Here is a 21,879-nt window from a genome sequence, read left to right as displayed (position 1 = left end):
AAAAAAAAAAAGGAGTATTTTTTTTGTTTTTCCTCCTCAGAATAACTGTCTTTATTCTTTTGTTTTCCAGTTGTTCCCATGACTTTGCCGACTAAAGTTCTAAGTGCCCACCGTAAATCACTGAATCTTGTTGATTCTCCTCAGCCACTCGTAGAAAAGGTAAAGTATATGGAACAGCTTTTTTTTTAAAGTATGGTGTTCTACAATGCAGGATTAGTCACCAAACTCTTTCAAATGGCTAAACTCAAAAGAAACAGCATATTTCTCGATATCCGGGACCTTTTGGTTTAGAAGCTCTGGGCTTGGATGCGAACCCAATCACTTCATTGTCTGGAATCTGACTTGTATCAATATGTACACTGAATGTGATACAAACCTTTATATTTTGCCTGTAGAAAAAAAGGCTACTACCTTGCTACCTACTCATCAGAGTCTGTGTAGCCACTAGAGGAAATAGCTCACTACCTAGCCCCGCCTAACTGTTTAGCCGGCCAAGGTGGGACTGCTTGTGGAATAGGGAGCAGGACTCTGTTCCTAATGGCCGTTTTAAATTTTTCTTAGACAGGGTCTTGCTCTGTCACCCAGGCTGGAGTGCAGTGGTGTGATCACAGCTCACTGCAGCCTCAACCTCCAGGCTCAGGCGATCCTCCCACCTCAGCCTCCCAAATAGTTGGGACTACCAGCATGCGCCACCATGCCCGGCTAATTTTTGTATTTTTTGTAGAGACAGGGTTTTACCATGTTGCCCAGACTGGTCTGGAATTCCTGGGCTCAAGCGATCCTCTCACCTTAGCCTCCCAAAGTGCTGGGATTACAGGCGCAAGCCACTGTGTCTGACTCCTAATGCTCTTAATGTAAGAAAAAACAGTGAAAGATTCCTTAGGATACTGTAGGGAAAAGATGGGCATAAAAAAATTTTAAAAATTAGATTCCTCAGGAGAATAAAATCTCAGGCTGTTCCATTAATTCCCACAATTTGTTATTTTATCCAGGACTCTTCCCTGATTCTACCCCACACAAATAGACTCAGTCCCTGTTGGAGAAGATTTTACCCTGATTTCAATTTTAGGTTGTTTAAAACATCCATTTTGTGTTTGTTTTGCTTCCAAATAACTATACCATATATGCAGCATGGTGCAGAAAGCAGGAATAGAGGAGCGAGAGGTCACCTCCAACCCCTCCTTAGCTCTTGTGAGGGCTTTTCGGCTCCGTCTAGAAGCCGCTTGACACCAGGCAGATTAAAAAGAAAAAGCATACAAAGGTGATTAGCTTTCTGGGTACATGGGGATCTTCACAAGAGAGTAAAGTCTGAAGAAGTGGTCAAAGCAAGATGCTTTCCTACTTTTTAAACAAAGAGTGATACATTTGAGAAGCTAGGACAGGACAAGGAAAATCTGGCTAGAGGCAGTTACTAGGAGATATATAGGGGGCGTGTAAAACTAGTGGAAGATAAGGGTTCCTTGGGTAAGTGTATTTCTACAGGTCCATTGCTGCCTCCAGTTCCTGGGCTCTGATGATATGGGCTCTTTTCGCGCCCTAGGAGTGTACCCCTCCCAGAGGTGTCTTTATGGCTTGCTGCCTGCAGAAAGAGACAAGTCAGCTACCCCTTTCTGAAACTACAATTTTTCCAATGTTTTCAACTCAAAACAGACAATATACCAATCTGGCATATTTGGAGATAGCACATCCTTCACACCTTCAGCTCAATGAATGATCACTGAGCCAGTATACCTGGATCAGTGACTACCTTCTGTGCCCCCCTCCCATCTCTTTCTCCTTTTCTGGTCCAGAGATAACTGCTGTCATGATTCCTAACACCAGAGGTTAGTTCTGCTTGTCTGTGAACTTCCATAAATAAAACTCACATATATTTTAACCTATTCAGTCCAGTCTTTTGCAAATGTTGACCAGCACAGTGATTCACTGATCAAAATAGTAAAAGCCTATAAATAAAAGGTCATTGAAAACTGGAGCACAGCACAGCAATAGAGTTCCAAGACCAGGATGGTGTTTCACTTCTTGATCTTCCGAAAGTTCCATGCCTAGCCCATCTCCCTGCTTTTGGGCTCTTGTATGACCAGGTTCCTGAAAGTGACTTCCAGTGGCCCAGAGATGACCATGGTGACGTGGACTGTGAGAAGCTGGTTGAGCAGCTAAAAGATTGTTCGAACCTACAGGACCAAGCAGACATTCTGTACATTCTTTATGTCATAAAGTAAGTGTCTTAGTCCTTTCAGGCAGTTATAACAAAACACCATGAACAGGTTAGCTTAGGAACAGCAGAAATGTATTTCTCACAGTTCCGGAGGCTGGGAAATTCAAACTCAAGGCCGATTTGATGTCTGGGAAGGCCTGCTTTTTCATAGATGGCGTCTTCTCATTGCATCCTCACATGGTGGAAGCGGGGAGTGAGCTCTCTGGCGTCGTTTTTATAAGGGCACTCACCTCCTTTAGGAGGGCTCTGCCCCATGACCTGAGGACCTCCCAAAGTCCCCACCTCCTAATGTCATCATTGTGGGGGTTAAGATTTCAACATAGGAATAGGGGGAAAACAGACATCCAAGTCGTAGCAGTAAGTTTATGGTCTTTACTAGCTAAGCTTTCTCAGTTCTCCTTAATTTTTTCCCTAGTATTCTTGGCCTTCTAGCCAGCCCAGGTCATGATTATATTCACCCCAGTTACCCAGGATCACCAGGAATGAGACTTCCATCCCCTTCTCTGCATACTGATGCTGGTCCCCCAGGATGAGAAGGTTATGTGAGGCCAGGAGGCCACCATGTCCTGATGTTAGGCTTCTGTTTCAAAGGATATAGGGGACCTTTGGTGGGACGTAACCCTCTCAAGTGAGACTCACAGGCACTGGGAGAGCCCAAGCGCTTTGCAAAATGCACAGTGATCTATTCCTTTCCCAGTCTTTAAACATTCTGGACCATATTTCTGGGTTTTTCTACCTCTTGGCAGGGGTCCCAGCTGGGACACAAATCTCTCTGGACAGCACAGGGTCACCGTTCAAAACCTTCTCAGCGAGCTCTATGGGAAAGCCGGCTTGAACCAGGAGTGGGGTCTGATTCGCTACATCTCAGGCCTGCTCAGGAAGAAAGTGGAGGTCCTGGCTGAGGTCAGTGTGACTGTGCCGGCTGCACATGTGTGCTCACTAGCTTGTCTCCCCTTCTTCCACTTCCAGTCTCCCAGTTGTACCTCTTACTTGCGAAGGAGTCCCATTCTTTAACCCACAAGTGGAGTGGGCCCTTCTCTCCTACCTGCCCGCTGCTCCGGGAAGGCGAGCAGAGGGAAGAAAATGCAAGTGGATTGGTTTTGTTCTTTCTTAGCTACGGAAAAAGGCTCGCCAGGAAATCAAATGAAAGTGCTCTGTGTANACAGGCACCCGCCACCTCCCCTGGCGAGTTTTTTTGTATTTTTTAGTAGAGACGGGGTTTCACTGTGTTAGCCAGGATGGTGTTGATCTCCTGACCTCGTGATCCGCCCGTCTCGGCCTCCCAAAGTGCTGGGATTACAGGCTTGAGCCACCGCGCCCGGCCCAGAGCCGCTTTCTAAGACACTCGAGTTCAGTGTCGTGATGGTAAGATGATGGCATTTATTAGATGTGAATAATGGGGAAACGGGTAATTTAGGAATTGAATATGGTTATTACCTCTTAACATCGGTATCTTCGGACTTATTCCTGTCTCATTCGATAGCAGGGAGTCCAATGTGTTTGCTACAGTGGATGGGCATTAAATGCCCACTGACAGGCCCTGCAGAGCCAGGCCTGGGGGCACACATTGGAGACAGAGACCACAGACACCCAGCCCTGCCTGAGTTGCTTAGTCTGGGGTCTAGGTATGAATTTTTCAAATCAAGGGCAACATGGGTCATAAAGTTAAGGTAAATGTACGATCTGATTGGCAGTGTCTTCTCCCCACCCCCCATCGTCTTTGCCAATCTCTTTTGCGCTCTGCCTCTCACCCTTCCTCCTAACTGCGAAGGCCTGCACGGACCTGCTGTCGCACCAGAAGCAGCTCACCGTAGGCCTGCCGCCCGAGCCCCGGGAGAAGATCATCTCTGCGTAAGTTGTCAGCCTTGAGGACCTCAGGTTTGCAGGGGAGCCATGGGGAAAACATCAGCACTTCCCAATGTTCGGAAGAGGGGCTTTTTAAAGACACTCTGTCACATGGATGCATCTAGCACAGAAAATAAGGGTGTTCCGTGGAGGGTGAGGAGGCACTGTCTCAAGATACCTCATCATGTTTGTGACACAATGGTCCTTCCTAGGCCCCTTCCCCCGGAGGAGCTCACAAAACTCATCTATGAGGCCAGCGGGCAGGATATCAGCATCGCCGTCCTCACGCAGGTCTGGGGCTGGTGTGGGAGGGGCTGGGCCACAGCCTTCCTCAGAGTGGAGGGGATCCTTCAGCCACTCACCCTGTCTCTGAAACCCTATCTCCGTGTGTGTCTGCCTCAGGAGATTGTGGTTTACCTGGCCATGTATGTCAGGGCGCAGCCCAGCCTCTTTGTGGAAATGCTGAGACTCCGGATTGGACTGATCATTCAGGTGATGGCCACGGAGCTGGCGCGGAGCCTGAACTGCTCAGGTGAGATTCCCGCAGCACCTGCAGCTCCCGCCGCACCCCACCCCAGCCACCAGGCCACAGCCTCCACTCTCAGGGGAAGCCCTACTTAGGTTATCTCGAACTCAGCATCCAAGCCTGTGGCAAGCTCAGGCTTTACCAGCTTCTCTCATTTAGATGGAACTCCCTTCCATGTGGCACAGAGCTGAAGTTCATAAGTCAGGGAGAATGGGGCTCTGGTGATGTTTACCATTACAGCCTCAAAGGCGATGTGGAATCTTCCGCCCCGTACCTGACATCTAAGCTCCTTCCTGGATGCCCTTGCTATGAGATGTCACCCCTATTTTATAACATCTTCACGGGGAGAAACCCTACCAATTTGAATATAAAAATCCATCATGAGACATCCAACGTTGGGGATCAAACATTATGAAAAATCATGTGTCTGAGAATTAAGCAGATTCATGATTTAAACAGCAGCATTTAGAATCCCCACGAAACAGTGCATTTCAGCCCCAAAGCAATAGTGAGGTTCTCCTGAACAGGGGGACCTGCCATGGTATCTGCTGTCACCTCCCTCCCCACCCAGGTCCACCTGACCCTACCTTTACCCGCCACCAGCCCTGTGTCTGGGACACTTACAAGATATTTGTTTTTAGGAGAAGAGGCTTCTGAAAGTTTAATGAACCTCAGCCCTTTCGATATGAAAAATCTCCTGCACCATATTCTAAGTGGGAAAGAGTTCGGCGTTGAAAGAAGTGGTAAGTCCCATGCTCCTGTTAGTGTCTTCAGGGAGCTGCCTCCTTTACATGCAGCAGACATTAGAACCAGCGCTGTGGGGCATAGCGAATGTGGGAAGGGAAGGCTCCTACCTGAAGAAGATGGACAGAGTCCTAGGCTCAAGCTTCCTGCTTTGGGGGCTTTGGGACTCACTCGCAGTGTGCTGGGTGAGCTTTTCTTGCCCAGGTTGGCACAGCATGTGGGTGTGATATACCGCCTCCTGTAGCCGTGAGCGCCTGGTACCATCACTTATGCAAAAGTGTTGGCCAGGCATGGTGGCTCACGCCTGTAATCCCAGCATTTTGGGAGGCCGAGGTGGGCAGATCATGAGGTCAGGAGTTCGAGACCAGCCTGACCAACGTGGTGAAACCCCATCTCTACTAAAAATACAAAAAAAGTAGGTGTGGTGGCGCACGCCTGTAATCCCAGGTACCCAGGAGGCTGAGGCAGGAGAATCACTTCAACCCGTCAGGCGGAGGTTGCAGTGAGCTGAGATTGCGCCCCTGCACTCCAGCCGGGCGAAAAGCAAGACTCCGGCTAAAAAAAAAAAAAAAAAAAGTGGGGACCCCGAGTGCCAGGATGAAAGGGCTGTCCTTTCACACCACCTGAGCATCCTGGCCTTTGGGTAAAAACATTCTCAACCCGGCCTCACGTCACCCTCCACAGCGCGGGGAGGAGACCCCTCTGTGACCTCACAGCGTGCTCGAGCTCACTTATTTTGCTTTGTCCTGCCTCGCTCACTCTGTTTTTATCTGAACCGGAACCCTGCTTGCAGTGCTGGGAAACATAATCACCCAAGTCCTGGCGTGATTCTTGTTCTCAAATGTTCCCTAATTATAATTGAAGCAATTATCATTTCTCCTCCTCATAAAAAAGCTAAATGATTTGCAGGCACGTTGGTGAATTTATTTCATCAAGCCAAAGAAATGCACTGTGGGCTATCATTCCTTTTATTTAATAAGAAGGACATTGGGTACTTTGTATGTTTCCTGAGCATGTGCCGGCCGCAAACAAAGACGGCATCGTGCAATCAGATGTGTTTTGGTGGTTTTTCTCCTTTCCTGAAGGAGGGATACTCAAAATGCTTTTGCAAAAGTAATTTCCAGTTCTTTCCAAGGCAGAGTCCTTGAAATGGTAATGTATGAGATAAATATTTAATGTGTTCTGCTCATCATTACAGTATTCATGGCTTGACACAGATAATTACTAAAAATTTGTCATTAGATGTACAGCTATAGATATTATGAAACTAGGAACTGAGTAATGTCATCTGAAAGCCATAAATATGTGTGATTGCAAGCAAGAACAGAAGACATGCTGTCTTTTTAACATATAACATCATTTGTTAGCTGTCGTTTGTAATTGTTCAATTTTTGTAAATTTAGGAAGCCCAAATAGGCTTAGAATTTTGATTAAATCCTGAGATGTTTGAGATAAATGTTTCCAGCGAACACCCACCCCGGACAGCCCCTCTTGTAGCTTCCTGGCCTTTGGTTTGGATAAAAACATTCTCAACCCGGCCTCACATCACCCTCCACAGCGCGGGGAGGAGACCCCTCTGTGACCTCACAGCGTGCTCGAGCTCAGTTATTTTGCTTTGTCCTGCCTCGCTCACTCTGTTTTCCACTTTCTCCTTCTGTTTTCCCCTTTCTCCTTCTGTTTTCCCCTTTCTCCTTCTGTTTTCCACTTTCCTGGGTCTGTCCTTCCTCTCCAGCTCATCACTGAGTCTCCCTTGTGGGCTCCTGCCTCTCTGCTGTCCTTTAAATGTTCTTGTCCCCAGGTTCCTTATTTGTCACAACTCCTCCTGGACAGTGCCCTCCATTCCCATGGCTCCACTGGGGTCAGGTGGGATGGTGAGGCTTGCAGAGGATGCTGCCTGAGGAGGTGACCTTTGAGCTGGGCCTGGCTTGCCAGCACAGGCAGAATGCCCAGTGCGGTGCAGGTGGCCGGGAGTTGAGGGGAAGCGGGGCTCCAATTGGTAGAGTTTCAGGTGATGCTGGGAGGGCTGTTTGACCTTTGTCCTAAAGACAGCTAGACCTGGGAGGCTTTGGAGTGGGCAGTGATACGATCACACTTGCCTTTTAGAATGATTGCTGTGACCACAGCACAGAGGCCAGGCTTGTGGGAGGTGGGGCTGGGAACAGGTTTGAGTCCCAAGGCTGGTGCGATAGGTTGGGAGTGAGAGGTGGTGGCCTGATGCATTGCATCGGTGGCCTCTGGTTGCCTCCACCTCCAGCCCCTGGCAGCCTGACTTTCCTAGCACATCCCCCTCCAGCCCAAGGCCCTCCTCCAGCTGCCACCTTCATTTCATTTGGCACCTCGCCCTCAGGCCTGGGCATGGGCTCTCCTCCAGGCACTGCTGCGGCACTGAATTCTCCTGCATTCACACCTGCACCTGCTGCCCAGAGCCTGGCACCAGGAGGCCCCTCTGGATCACCCAGCCCATGGCCACAGCTGCCCGGGGTGCCAGCCCTTCAGGGGCCCGCAGCAGTTTTGTCATTTCCCGGGGGCATTCCAAGAGTCACACGGGACTGGGGACAGAGCCCAGCAAGGTCCATGTGGGTCCTATACATTAGTCATGACGAACCCTTTAGAAAAATACTAATATAAATAGGATTGGGGATATCACTGACCAGTCAACACTCACCAGATCAAACTCTATGTGGTCATGAAACACGATATGATAGAATATTTAATGCCAGAGAGAGATATTCACGATATAATTACAAAAAGGCAGATCACAGAACCATACTTATGTCCACAGAATGTATGTATCCATCTCATGTTTCTATATCTATACGTATGTATGTGATGATTCTGTTTTGTTAAAAACGTACACAGTCATAGGAAAAAAAAACTGGAAGGCTCATGACTAAAATATCAAGAGATGTTAGTTCTAGCTTCTGTAGTTCAGTGGTCTCAGTTTCCTACAAGGAAGGTGTGCTTTGGGGTTTTTTTTAATTTTAGTTTATTTATTGTTAGTTAATGGTTTTTGTTTTTTTTTGAGACGCGAGGTCCCTTGCTCTGTCGCGCCCGGGCTGGAGGCCAGTGGCCGGATCTCAGCTCACTGCAAGCTCCGCCTCCCGGTTATCCATTCTCCTGCTCAGCCTCCGGAGTAGCCTGGGACTAGCAGGCGCCGCCACCCATTCGCCGGCTATTTTTTTGTAATTTTTTAGAGACGGGTTTCACACGTGTTAGCAGGATGGTCTCGATCTCCTGACCTCGTGATCCGCTCCGTCTCCGGCTCCCAAAGTGGCTGGGATTGACAGGCTTGAGCCACCGCGCCCGGCCCTTATTTTATTTGTTTCTAATTCTCACAATATAGATATGAGGTCTCACCATGCTGCCCAGGCTGGTCTCGAACTCCTGGGCTCAAGCAGTCTTCCCACCTCGGCCTCCCAAAGTGCTGGGATTACAGGTGTGAGCCACCGTGCCTGGCCTCGGGTATGTTTTGGTTTTGTTTTGTTTTGTTTTGTTTTGTTTTTTTGAGACGGAGTCTCACTTTGTCACCCAGGCTGGAGTGCAGTGGCACCATCTCGGCTCACTGCAAGCTCCGCCTCCTGGGTTCACGCCATTCTCCTGCCTCAGCCTCCGAGTAGCTGGGACTACAGGCACGCACCACCATGCCTGGCTAATTTTTTGTATTTTTAGTAGAGATGGGGTTTCACCGTGTTAGCTAGGATGGTCTCGGTCTCCTGACCTCATGATCCGCCCGCCTCGGCCTCCCAAAGTGCTGGGATTACAGGCGTGAGCCACCGCACCCAGCTGTTTTTTTTTGTTTTGTTTTGTTTTGTTTTGAGATGGAGTTTGGCTCTTGTTGCCCAGGCTGGGATGCAATGGCATGATCTCAGCTAACCGCAACCTCCGTCTCCCGGGTTCAAGGGATTCTCCTGCCTCGACCTCCCAAGTAGCTGGGATTAGAGGCATGTGCCACCACACCCAGCTAATTTTGTATTTTTAGTGGAGATGGGGTTTCTCCATGTTGGTCAGGCTGGTCTGGAACTCCCAACCTCAGGTGATCTGCCCGCCTCGCCCTCCCAAAATGCTGGAATTACAGGTGTGAGCCACCACACCCAGCCGGGTATTTTTTTTAGAATAATTTTTTACTTATCCAAAAGCAAGGCTGGGCATGGTGGTTCATGCCTGTAATCCCAGCACTTTGGGAGGCTGAGGCAGGCAGATCACTTGAGCCCAGGAGCTCAAGACCAGCCTAGGCAACATGGCAAAACCCTGTCTTCACAAAACATACAAAAATTAGCCAGGTGTGGTGGCACACACCTGTGGTCCTAGCTACTTGGGAGGCTGAAGCGGAAGGATCTCTTGAGCCCAGGAGGCAGAGGTTGCAGGGAGCCAAGATCGCGCACTCCAGCCTCGGGAACAGAGCAAGACTCTGTCTCAAAAAAAAAAAAAAACATGACCGGGTGCGGCGGCTCACACCTTTATTCCCAGCAGTTTGGGAGGCCGATGTGGGCGGATCACAACAAGGTCAGGAGTTTCAGACCAGCCTGGCCAATGTGGTGACACCCCGTCTCTACTAAAAATACAGAAATTAGCTGGGTGTGATGGCGGGCGCCTGTAATCCCAGCTACTCAGGAGGCTGAGGTAGGAGAATTGCTTGAACCCAGGAGGGGGAGGCTGCAGTGAGCTGAAATTGCCCCACTGCACTCCAGCCTGGGTGACGGAGTGAGACTCCGTCTCGAAAAAAATATATATATTTCACCGTGTAAGGTGCTTCCTGGCCACTGTGTTGTAATGGTGCTTAAGTACTCTGCACATTTCCGTTTACTCCTTTAAGAGCTGAATACTGCACCTGTGCTGCTCTCGGTGCTGCAGACACAGCGCTGGCCAAGCACAGAAGGCCTTCATTGTCAAGTAGGGAAGACAGGGGCAGATCCTCCCTCGGGGTGGATGCTGTAGAGTTCCTAAGAACCACATGTGTGTGTTTCCCACCCAGTGCGCCCTATCCACTCCTCCACATCCAGCCCTGCCATCTCCATCCACGAGGTGGGCCATACTGGAGTCACCAAAACTGAGAGGAGTGGCATTAACAGACTGAGGAGTGAAATGAAACAGGTAAGAACACCTTGGTGGCAGCGAGGGGCGAGTGGTGGTCTCCCTACCTGGGCTCACCCCAGAAAGTGACAGAAACCTAGGGCATGAGGCTGTAGTCCACTGTCTAGAGTGGGAGGTCCCTTCTGTCTGGGATCTGAACACACCCCTGTCCCCAGATAGATATCCCAGAGCCGCTCATGCGCACCCTCACCCACTCATCCTTAAGGTGATGTTCTCATGAATGTTCCAGAAAATACCCTCGTCCATGTTTGCCTCTGTTCCTGAGGACCACTCTTTGGAGTGGGCCACAGCCATTGAAAAGTAGAGTCATGCAAAAGTCACCAAATCATCTATGTCCTTCAAATGCAATAGCAAGAGGGCTCCGGAAATAGACCAGATTGCCCATGATACTTGGATTCTCCACCAGCCACAGGGGTCTCTTTTCTTAGTTGACCTTTAATTCCTGGTAAAAAAAAAAAAAAATACTTTTGAACTGACCGCACAGGGCCGCAGCTCAACATCGCCGTCTTAACGTGCCAGGTGCTGTGCTAGGCCTTGCCCGGGATCCATGCTGGGAAAGAGTTTTCCTCTGACCATGAGAAATGCACTCGAATTTTCTACTCTATTTTAAATGCTGGTCGTGACCCACTAAATCGAGTCCATGATGCACTCATGGGTCACCGCCTACGGTTCGATCAACACGGCCCTGGATTAAGAGAGGGCGATAGAAGCAGCACGTGTTCTTGACTCAAAGCTGGTTTTGATTTCCTGATGTATTTTTGCTTTCAGATGACTAGGCGGTTTAGTGCTGATGAACAGGTGACACCCCTTTGCCTTGTTCGTCCTTTACTTCCTGTTCTTTCTGGCTTGAATGTGGAAAGCAAGGCTGTGACTCCGCAGCTCGTGGATGTGTGGAGGGCGGCTCTACCCGGCAAATGGGCTGGGGCAGAGGCAGAGAGCAGGACTCAGGGCCAGAGAGACGACCTTGCCCCATGCCTTTACAAATAATCTGTTTCTCAAATTCTTGGACTTTGTAGGGTACTTTGTGAAAGAGATCATCCAGGCTCTGCCTCGGTGGGAGTTTCTATTCAAAAGAGGGAACTAAATAGGGGAAATGCAGTCATTGGTTGTATCAGTACAAAGAATGCTGCTATTCCTCTCCTCAGATCGCCTGGGGTACTTAACCCTGAAAGGAAAACATGTAAGGATGCTCTTCTTTTATATCACCCTGGTGACATATGTTCTCCTCCCCACTCTGGACAACTGGAGTCGCATTTCTAATATTTTGATGTGTATTACCACAAGATCCTAGAGGAGATGTCTTAATGACATGTAAAGGCCGATTCCACATGTTGTCCAGAGGTAAAACATGCTTTCTCTCTCCTAATTTATGCTGTTTCCAAGTAAGGAACCGGCTTTCCAAAGATGTTCCCTTGCCAGCCACTCGGTGGCACCGTCCCTCTGTCCCCACATCCCGATGGCCTGACCGTGGGCGAATCTGAATGGTTCCTTCTGCCTCCATTTCATGCTGTTCTTGCGTGTTACGGAGACGAAGTGATCACCTGTGTTCTTTGCTGGGCTTAGAGTCACCTAGCTAGTACAAACTTGTGTTTGACCACTTATGTCAAGGAACATAGTCTTTGTTCAAAAAATGTGTAATAGGTGTTATGGAATTTTCAATTTCTAGTCTCTTTTGCAAGAATACTGTGTAGATAGCACACTGTACCTTTGCAAATTAAGGGTACGTTCTAGATTTTTAGACGAGGAAATACTTATTTGGCCAAAGGTATCAGCCTGATCATATTCGTTCATTTAATGAATATCTACTGAATGTCTGTTAGGTGCAGCATGTTAGTGTCAGCGTAGGTATTTGGTTCATCTGTAGATTTTCACAATTCTTAAAATATGAGCATTTCATGGCTATGAGTTTGGAAAATAAATTGTGTCCTAACTTGATGATGCACCCTCCACATACGACGGGAACATTTAATATTTACGTTCAATGGCAACTGTTCATGTTTTTAAAAAGAGCAGTTAGCAAGTTTCATGTGGAGTCGAAGCCCAGAGTGGCGCTTGCAGGTGCCCCTGCACCTGAGCTGGCCTATGTATGTTGCTGTTGGACCTTCTCTGGGCCCGTATTCTCTGCTGCTGCTTTCTGTGGGTGTTTCGGATGCTGCTCCATGACCCTCCTCTCTGCTGTGTCTCTTGGTGTCATTGCTGTCAACTGAGTGGATTCTTTTTGTTTTGTAGTTCTTTTCTGTGGGCCAGGCCACGTCCGGCAGTGTGCATTCCTCCAAGTCTGCGGTAACAGTGCCTCGGGATCGTTGTGTCCGTCCCTGCTCCTCCTCGCGTCCTTCCTTGTGCTCCCACCTCATGCCTAACTTCTGAGGATTCGAGCAGGGCTGAAGTGTTTTCAGCGGGATGCTCACAGGCTCCTCCAACTGGAATTCTGAGGAGGGTAGAAAGGTGGCCCCAAAGTGCTTGCACTGAGCTTTGTTCTCTGCCTGCGCTCCTCGGCACAGTGTGGGTGAGGAGTGTCCTTCTCACCAATTCCCAGAGCTTCTGGAAACTTCGGGGCATTAGTTCCATGCCTCTTTATGGAGCCAGGATGGTGAACCCTTGCCCGCACGTGCCAACTAGCACTCTGCACCTGCCATGCCCCAGATCCCGTGTAGGGCTCGGATTGTGCTCACCGCAGAGCAGAGGCTGAGTCTTCCTCCTGCAACTGGAGGGCCCAGATCAGCTGAGTCATTGAGGAGTGCAGCTGTAATTACTTTTATTTGTGTCTAATTGTTGCCTTAAGTGGCAGTAATGAGCCCAATGGAATAACCCAGCCGAACTGCCTTTTCAAAATATCTGTTGAAATCCAAGTGCTGCAGAAAGGAGAGCTCCGCCTCCTGCCCTGCTAGCACACTTCAGGATTTCACTTTAACCCTTTACATCTGACTGTGCGCATCGAGAAATCAAAGTGGCAGATAGTCCCAGGCAGAGAGATGTGTGAGCGTGAAGGTTATCCCTTCTCGACCAGGAGGTCTCGCAGCTAGAAGCCCCGCAGGGCAAGACAGAAGGCTGGGAGCTTTGCTGCAGGGAGGGGATGGCCCCCCACCCAGAGCCCCCCCCCCGCCCCCGGCCGCGGGGATCCTCTCAGACAGTGCTCCCCTCTGGAGCCTGAATCAGTCCAGCCAATGTTGAGGTGAGAAGGAGATGGCGCCCTCTTCCCTCACTTCAGCAAAGTCAGCTCCAGTTCAGAGGCAGCCATTGCCCCAAATTAAGATAAAGCCCAGTGCCAAGAACAGGGAAAACAGGAAGTGGGACTGCAAAGGATGGGTGAATGGACCCTGATCTGCGAGGTCCCCACCATTAATTGTGGGCTTCACTGTTTGTCTTCCCTCGTGTCATGTGTTACCTTCTCTGTGGTTCCTGTCCTGTGGAAAGGTGACTGTCACTTCTCTGTGGCACTGCAGCAATGAAGTAGGCACTATGGAGTTTGTCTCCCTGGGCCACGGGTGCCTGCTCCGAGGGCCCATTGTCATGCTCAAACCTCTCCCACTGCAGTGGCACAGGCGCCACATGCGGGTGACAGCTGCCCCTTATGGACACTTTGCACACGCCAGATATGCCTCAGGGGCTTCTGTGTCTCCAAGTGGCGAAGGCTTCCGGGCCGCTCTCTAAAGGACGCCCGACTGTGTCCCCACTGTGCCGATGAGACTGAGGCCCAGAGCCAGTGTTCACGGCAGGGCCAGACGGCCTTGGGTGTGTCCTTGGCATTGCTGGCATTGAGTGGGGATTAGCGCTCCGGCAGTCTGACCCCCGAGCCCGTGCCTTCCCTGCTCAGCCTCCTCCCTACAGGTTCTAGCTTTGGGGGCAGGACTGCCTCTTTGGGGGGCTGGGCAGAGTGCAACATGGAATGGAGTGATCGACCCAAAGCGTGCGAGTTATCTCCCATCAGGAAACAAGCAAGGTGGACTGGAGGAACCGTGTTCCTCTCTGGCGAGTGGTGGTCTGGCATTTGTGCCTAGGTCGCAGGGCCACCCTTCATGATGGCGCACTCTCCCAGGGGCACCTGCTGTGTGGCTTCTGAGGCCCCAAGCTGTCTGTCTTGCAGAGGTCCAGCACCCCATCCTCGCCCACTGGCACGTCATCCTCAGACTCCGGAGGACATCACATCGGCTGGGGGGAGCGGCAGGGCCAGTGGCTGCGCAGGAGAAGGCTGGACGGGGCCATCAACAGGGTCCCCGTGGGATTCTACCAGAAGGTGTGGAAGATCCTCCAGAAGGTGAGCTCCTGGGGAAGTGAACCGTTCCCGTACCGCCCTGGCAAGGCATAGTGGCACCTCCAGGCAAGCACAGACACAGCCCTGAGGATGGCTTCTCTATCTCAGTGCTGTTGGCACCTGGGGCCGAGGCATTCAATACTAGGGGGCCTGTGCATGGTAGGATGTTTACAGCGTCCCTGGCCTCTCCCCCACCCCCATGTGACAACTAAAAGTGTCTCCAGGCATTATCAAATGTCCCGTGGGAGGCAGCTCACCCTGGTTGCGAACCACAGCAAGTAAGACAAGGTGGCAGTCTAGGTTGTGGTTGTGTGGGACCAACTTGGACGTATTTTAGGAACACAGAAGAATAGGGAAAGGCTGGGAGGCTTCAGATGAAAACCCCGTAACACAGAGCAGCCCCCACAGGCCTGGAATGACAGTTCAGGAGGGGCCTGGAGTAGGCCAGCCCTCCAGCCTCCTGCACGTCCAGGCAGTAGTGTCCCTGCTGTTCAGCCATGTGACTGAGCCCCACCCTCCCAGGGTACCTGCTATGTTCAGTCCCAAAGTGTACAGAGGTGGAGAGCTTCCAGTTTGGCCCCAGGTCCTGTGTGCCCTGAAGGCACAATCTCTCTCACACCCTGAGGCCCCCACTCCCCTCAGCCAGCCAGCTGTTGCGCTTCCCATCTGCCTGGGGCCATTCACATCTCCCCAGCGGTTGTCCTTGGGAACTGTGGTGCCTGTACCTGAGCGTAGGAGCACCTCCCTGAGCACCTGTTTTCGAGGGGGCAGCATTTTCTGTACCCACACATTGTCTCCTTTCTGCATCGGTCCCAGAGTTTGTGCAGCTCCCTGGGCTGCACCAGGCCCTCCCTGTCTTTTCCCTTGAATGGAGGGACAGTATGCCTCGCTGAAAAGCTGTGCAAACCAGGACTTTTTCCCCCCAGAACTATGTTTTAGTTCATTTCGCAGTGGGAGAGGAGAAAAACATTATCCCAGTGACAGCATACAACAGCCCCCTTCCCAAAGCCATGGCACTGCTTGCTCCAGGTTCTTTCTGTAACAAGGGCCCCTGTGCTTCATGGGGCCCAAGGTATTCCTCACGGCCACCGCAGAGGACTCTGAGCAACTGGACTCCCGGGACCCAGGCAGGAGCCTCCAGGGGCTCATGGTGCTTATTTCATTTCCCACCTCTCTCAAGCGGGTGGGAGTGTCCATTGCTGTTCTGCCCTCAGTGCACCAGGGCCGCTGCTGACCGGGGCACTGGGATTTAGAAGGTGGCCAGTTAGACTAGAACAAGCTGTTCCTAGAAAATTTCCCCGCTCTTCCTGGGGCATCACATGCTTCCGCTTGGACTTACTGGCCCAATACCAAGACACTTCTATTATGAAAAAGCATTTTGTGTTGAGCTGGCACTCGGTATTTATATACATGAGTGTGCATGTGCATGTGCTGGAGGCTTTTGTGATTGGTGCTTATTATAGAAATCTCAAAAATAGACGCCTGCAAAGGCACAGAAGCATCCCTTCCCCAGCAGGAGCCATGAAAATCCCCCTTTATTATGGCACCAAAGGGGACTTGCAGCCGCCAGGGCCCGGTTGCCAACTACACTGTGGAGCCTCCCGGGAGGACTCAGCAGCCCCCTAGGGCATTGTTCGGGGGAGAGCTGAAAGATGCCTGCTGGGTTCCCTAGAATTGTTCCATCGAAAACACAGCCTGTGGGCAGCGAGAACAAGCTCTCTAAAAATAACTGACAGTCTGGCGTGTCCCAGCCCTCATATGGGTTTCCAGGGCCGAGGGGGCTGTGTGTGCACATGCATGTGCTTATCCCATTCTGGAATCTGACTGAAACGCTGTGTTCTGCCTCCAGTGCCACGGTCTCTCCATCGATGGTTACGTCCTCCCATCCTCGACGACCCGAGAGGTACGATGAGAAAAACGCAGACGCGGCCCCCTCTGTGGGTTCACAGTAAGGGCTTCATTGCATGGACTCTGACCCCTTTTTGCTCCTTTTGGGCTCATTCTAACTGACAGGCCAGTTGTAGCTCTGAGCTGTCTAACCACTTCACCCTTACACTTGGCAAAATGTCTTTCCTGCATTTATAGGCATCAGCCTTTTTCTTCACCTGAGACTTAGCATTTCTGGGCTAGCAAGCTCTTTTCATTTGCCAGACACCCCTTAGAACCCTGTTGAAAGGAGCCTATCTATCTCCATGCCACCCTGGCCTGCACCACAGGCAGCCTTCTCGGCCCAACTAAAAACAGTCATCGTCCCTAGGTGATTTGTCATTCTTTTTAACATGGATTTTTTTAGTCTTACCCCACCCAAAGCACCATGCTTTATGCTGGAAGGAATAATGAAGAGGAAAGAGAAACCAGAAATGGTCCCTGCTCCCTGGAAGCTGTAGTCGATGGTGGGGGAAGGGTAGATAAATCAGGCCAGGACAGGCTGACTGGCTCCTGGAGGCACACTCCAGCCTCCTGCGCCGAGGGCCACTGCCGGCAGGATCCAGAGAGTGGCCAGAAAAGGGGCAGCAGTGGCGCTGAGCCCCAAGCCCAGGCACTGCTACGGTCACCCTTGGTTACTTGGTGAGAGGGCTGCATCTGCCCTCTCACTGGTGGTTGCCTGCCTGTCCCTTTGGTAGATGACCCCCCATGAGATCAAGTTTGCTGTCCATGTTGAATCGGTGCTGAACCGCGTGCCACAGCCTGAGTACCGGCAGCTGCTGGTGGAAGCCATCATGGTGCTGACGCTGCTCTCAGACACGGAGATGACCAGCATTGGGGGCATCATCCACGTGGACCAGATTGTGCAGATGGCCAGTCAGCTGTTCTTGCAGGACCAGGTGGGGGTGCTGGGGAGCCGGGTTGGCTGGCATTTATCTCTGTTGAGGCTGGAGATTCTGTGTCCAATAGGAAAGAATACACTCGAACCAAGAAAATGTCATCACAGATGGGGAAAAAATGTCAACCACTTGCTTAGAAAATGGTACAGTGGCCACTTGGGAAATCTCAAGACCTTTGGGGATGGATAGGCCTGTCTCAGTGCAAGTTTTCGTCCAAACACCACTTGCAACACATGTGACCCTGGGTGAACCCCTTTATCCTTTACGCAAAGTCAAGTTCAACAGAGTGGTCGTCATCATAGTCAGGAGCCGCAGACTAGGGTGTGTGATGACAGAGTGCAGTGTCCAGAGAGGTAGAGCATTCCCCCGGCAGCGCTGGCTTCGTGCCCTCAGGAGGCCCAGGCCTCTAGAGCAACTCTCACCCTGCCCATGTTGACCCGCCGCCAACACGCAGAAGCGTGATGGGGAGCAGGGACTCCGCTCATTGTCCCCTCTGCCCTTTCCTACTGCAGGTGTCGATTGGAGCCATAGACACCCTGGAGAAAGACCAAGCCACGGGAATCTGCCACTTCTTTTACGACAGCGCTCCGAGTGGGGCTTATGGGACAATGACCTACCTAACAAGAGCAGTGGCTTCTCATTTGCAGGAATTGTTGCCCAATTCGGGCTGCCAGATGCAATAGGCTCTCACCTGGAAACATGATCGTGCTCTAAACCTGTCACGGGCCCCCTAGCCTTATTGGGAAGCTTCTGTCTCCCAAGATCCCCTGTGCTATCAGGAAAGCATGTCCCATCAGAAACACGCTCAGGGGGCAATGGCAGCACTCACCCTGAAACTGATGTCTGTTGAAGCCACAGAGATAGAGCTGAGGATTCCTGTGCTCCCCGCCAAGGATCGCCCCGGGATCATTTTCTAGGTTCATTTCTCTGGAACATTTGTCGTAGCATCTGGTCTCACGGACTCTGAGGAGGAATTGGAAATTGGTCTCTTTTGAGTGCAGAGGGAACCGAGGCACCAGCTTAAATTGGCTCTTGCAGAGAGTTACAGAAATAGTTTCGATGAGCTAGTGACACATCCTAAAGATGCAAAGATCCTCCCGGCGGCAGTAGCCTTGACAAGGGCCACCTCTTCACAGGATGCAGTCTGTCTGTGCACCAAACTGTTCACCAAATAGAACGCTTGTGTCTCTCTCTGGAATTGGGGTTTCCTTGTGCCTCACTTGCTTTCATAGGCTTCCATCATTTTATTGGCACGGCTGCCTTCATGTAACATAATTCTCTATCCCCAAGGTTTAGAAAATTCTGCTTCGTTCACCTTGGCTCATGGGCTTCTAGGGTTTTTATCCTGGCTGTCCATGAACTAGGGTTTTCTCCTGCCTTAGGAAAAATCCTGCATCTTCTAGAATCTAGGGGGAAAAAAAAAGGTGGCAAGGCTCCTCTTATAGCCAGGCAAGCAGTTGTTTTAGGGCTAGGCCTGTGGTCCCCGCTTGTGTGGGGTGAACGCCTGGCAGTGGATACTTTCCTCCTGTGCTCTGGGCGAAGTGTCAAAGGGTGAGCACAAGTCAGCAGTGCCATGGAAATGAACAGGCATGTCTCTGCAGAAACAGTGCTTCCCTCTGAAAAATAGAGCCAGGCGAGGAACCTGCACCCTCTTGGTAGAGGCACTTTGGTCTTCTGTCTCTCAGGTGGGTGCAGTCAGGGGCATCGATTGGAGAGGAGCAAGGTCGAGTCAGGTGTCAGGGTCTGGCAAATCTTTCGCCAATGTCTTAGCAATGGAGTTTCTCTGGGCATTATCTTACCTTGGGGGAAGGAAACAAACCAAGGGGAAAACAGTTTCTGTAAATAATAAACCCTGAAAGACAAATGCTCACCTAGTGGCCAGGAGGTGCTCTCTGTCTGTTGAGAGCAATGGGCTAGATTGTGGTGGACTTTGCCTCTGAAACGGAGGTGAGGCTATGGGATCATTTCCTCGTACATCTGTATGGAGATGCAGAGATCACGATGCCCTGGCTGCTTTGAGTGGGCATCATGATGCCCAGTGCCCCTCAGAGCCAAGATGCAGTACTGATGTTTATTCCTGAAGCAGAGGAGGGGCAGGTGGCCTCAGCTTCCTGGCAGTCTTCTTCGGGCTGAACCAAACCCTTTGCAGTCTAGAAGACTCTCAGCACTCCAATCTTTGTGTGCAGGCTCTGTCCACATGTCCCCCAAGGTAAGACAATTCCCGTGCCCTTGTTTCCATTTCTTCCAAACCATAATGCTCTCCCTGCAGAGGTGCAGAATAGTTAGGTAAAGGAAAATCCCCCGGAGTCTCTCCATATCTGCTCCAGTGGGCTTATGCATTTCTTGCATTTGGGAGGCAGATCCCAGAGACGGGGCGGCACATGAGCAGACATGGTGCCAGGCCCCTGACCCCTTGGGCCACCCTGTTCCCTCCCCAGCCCACAACAGCCGCTGACCAGAGCAGCTCTTCCCTCGCAAGCCGGTTTGCTCCCTTTGCCCCTGAGGCTCCACAGGCTGCAGCCTCCGAGGTCTGGGGGTCGCATTTTCCTAGCCTTTGCACGTGTGTGTCTTTAAGACATGCCTGACAGAAACAAGTCTTGGAGATGACACGTAATTCACCTGCCCCGTGGATCATTTCAAACAGATAATGTGGGAAAGGTGTAAGAAGGTATAAATCATGAAAGTTGTTCTTGGAAGCAGCTCAGGAAGAGTTAGAACCCTCCAGAATGAGCCAGGTGCTAATTTAGAACAGTCACCTGCCTGCCAATGATGATGACGTGCTCAGCCACCGAGCCGCGGGCCGGGAGCGGAGCCATAATAAGCGATTCCACCAAGCCTTCCAGCCACTCCTTTGAAACCTCTTTAAAATGAAATCCTGAAATAGGACCGCATTTCCACAGGCATCAAGCTGTCAGCTTCAAAGGAGAACAGGCTTCTGAGGGCTGGCCCCTTCAGCAGGCAGCTGAGGGCCCCCTCCCCGAGGAGTGGCGATGTTTGAGGGCAGAGGGCCTGTCCTGACAGCACCTGCGTGGGGGTGGCGGGAGGGGACTGTTTCTAGGCCAGGCAAGAGGAGCCTGGCAGCCCCTGGAGCCTCAAACCTGGGGCGGGCCAGGAACTTCTACCTTGCCCCTCAGAGCCAAGAAGTCAATTTGAACCTTTGCTGGGGCTCAGGATTAGCATGTTCTGTCTTGGAGGGCAAGCCAGTGGGGCCAGAAATAAGCATTCCTTTTAACAACTTCAGTTGAAAAGCAGCAGGCGCCCCATCCACTACTGTCCCTGGCTCTCATCAGAGGTGAATTCAGTATTCCTGCCACCCTGCCAGCACCTCTGCGATCCTGGGCATGAGTTGACCACTGTGTACCTCAGTTTACCCATCCACAAAAAATGCAGAAGGCCAGGACTAAGCATGGAGGCGTGATGTGAACTCCCACTCTTCTGGCCAAGGGCCTCATGCTTAGAGGGAACAAGATACGCCCTATGGCAACCCTGCCCGGAGTGGGGTGGGGAGGATGAGGAGGAAGGGGAGACCCTGCCTTTCAGGCCAGGTGAAGGGGAGGAGAGGTTGTCAGGGCTCAGCTGCCTGGACAGAGAAGATGGAAATGCTCCCTGTGTGAAAAAAGAAAAGGAAAAGACCCCAGATGGGGAGGCAGGAAATGCAATTTGGCGGCTGGTTAATGCCACTTACTTCTGGACAAGAAGACAGGAGGCTTGGCCACCCCTGATGGAAACTGCAGCAGAACCATCTCTTGAGTCTATTGATTCCTGCACCAGACTGGCAAATAGTTTTTGTCTTTTCTGCTTCCTTGTTGTCAAAGGGTACAGAAGCCTCCCAGCCACTCCACCCCCCATCACCCTTTGTGCCATTATCTTGCAAGGTGACAAACTTTTGAAGTCCCTGCCATCTCCGCGGGCCTGTACTTTGCAGGATGTGAGCACCATGTTCCCAGAATGCCTTCTGTTCTCCCCGACGTGGCCACCGATGGCTCTGCCTGTGAGGGGAAAAGAAAGCTGCGCTGTGGCCCTCTTAAAGCCCAGTCCCTGCCGTCTCCCTCAAAAAGCCACTTAGGAAAGCCACGGCCTTGAGTTACCAAGAGAGTTCTTCGAGAAATGAGACTGGAGAGGCTGCTCTGCAGTTGAGTGCTGGGCGCATCTGACAATGCCTGGGAGAGGGGAAAATTCCATCAAAAAACTACCCTGGTTTTCTTTAGAGGAACATATGTGCACTTCTGGCAAAACATGCCTTCTCAGGAGGGCTGGAATAGTTGGAACCAGTGAACTCTGAAGTCGTGTGATTCGTCCCTCTGCCTTCGTGCAGTCCTTAAACTATTCTGAAAAATGCATGAATTCAGCACAAATCCTAGCATTTCTGCCATGCCCACTG

At 51.1% G+C, this 21,879-nt stretch overlaps 1 protein-coding gene across 4 annotated transcripts in view; it reads left to right on the top strand.

Annotated features, from left to right (window-relative positions):
* Positions 1 to 19,362, top strand: part of PHKA2 (phosphorylase kinase regulatory subunit alpha 2) — a 63,116-nt gene extending 43,754 nt beyond the window's left edge. Inside the window, exons 17-30 of one of the 4 annotated variants that reach the window (XM_017862134.1) lie at positions 71 to 159; positions 2,082 to 2,215; positions 2,962 to 3,118; positions 3,987 to 4,066; positions 4,273 to 4,351; positions 4,463 to 4,592; positions 5,228 to 5,329; positions 10,303 to 10,421; positions 11,190 to 11,219; positions 12,651 to 12,704; positions 14,506 to 14,676; positions 16,523 to 16,576; positions 17,298 to 17,498; positions 18,011 to 19,362. In XM_017862134.1, coding sequence (XP_017717623.1) covers positions 71 to 159; positions 2,082 to 2,215; positions 2,962 to 3,118; positions 3,987 to 4,066; positions 4,273 to 4,351; positions 4,463 to 4,592; positions 5,228 to 5,329; positions 10,303 to 10,421; positions 11,190 to 11,219; positions 12,651 to 12,704; positions 14,506 to 14,676; positions 16,523 to 16,576; positions 17,298 to 17,498; positions 18,011 to 18,181 — 1,571 coding nt within the window. In that variant the 3' untranslated portion in view covers positions 18,182 to 19,362. Of the gene's footprint in view, positions 1 to 70; positions 160 to 2,081; positions 2,216 to 2,961; positions 3,119 to 3,986; positions 4,067 to 4,272; positions 4,352 to 4,462; positions 4,593 to 5,227; positions 5,330 to 10,302; positions 10,422 to 11,189; positions 11,220 to 12,650; positions 12,729 to 14,505; positions 14,677 to 16,522; positions 16,577 to 17,297; positions 17,499 to 18,010 lie in introns of all 4 variants that reach the window. The other 3 variants (XM_017862133.1, XM_017862135.1, XM_017862136.1) reach the window with 3 other exon arrangements.
* Positions 19,363 to 21,879: the final 2,517 nt, after the last annotated feature.

Source organism: Rhinopithecus bieti, unplaced genomic scaffold, assembly GCF_001698545.2.
Source record: "Rhinopithecus bieti isolate Rb0 unplaced genomic scaffold, ASM169854v2 scaffold_63301, whole genome shotgun sequence".
Classification (NCBI taxonomy): domain Eukaryota; kingdom Metazoa; phylum Chordata; class Mammalia; order Primates; family Cercopithecidae; genus Rhinopithecus; species Rhinopithecus bieti.
This window is presented reverse-complemented; position numbering and strand designations above follow the sequence as displayed.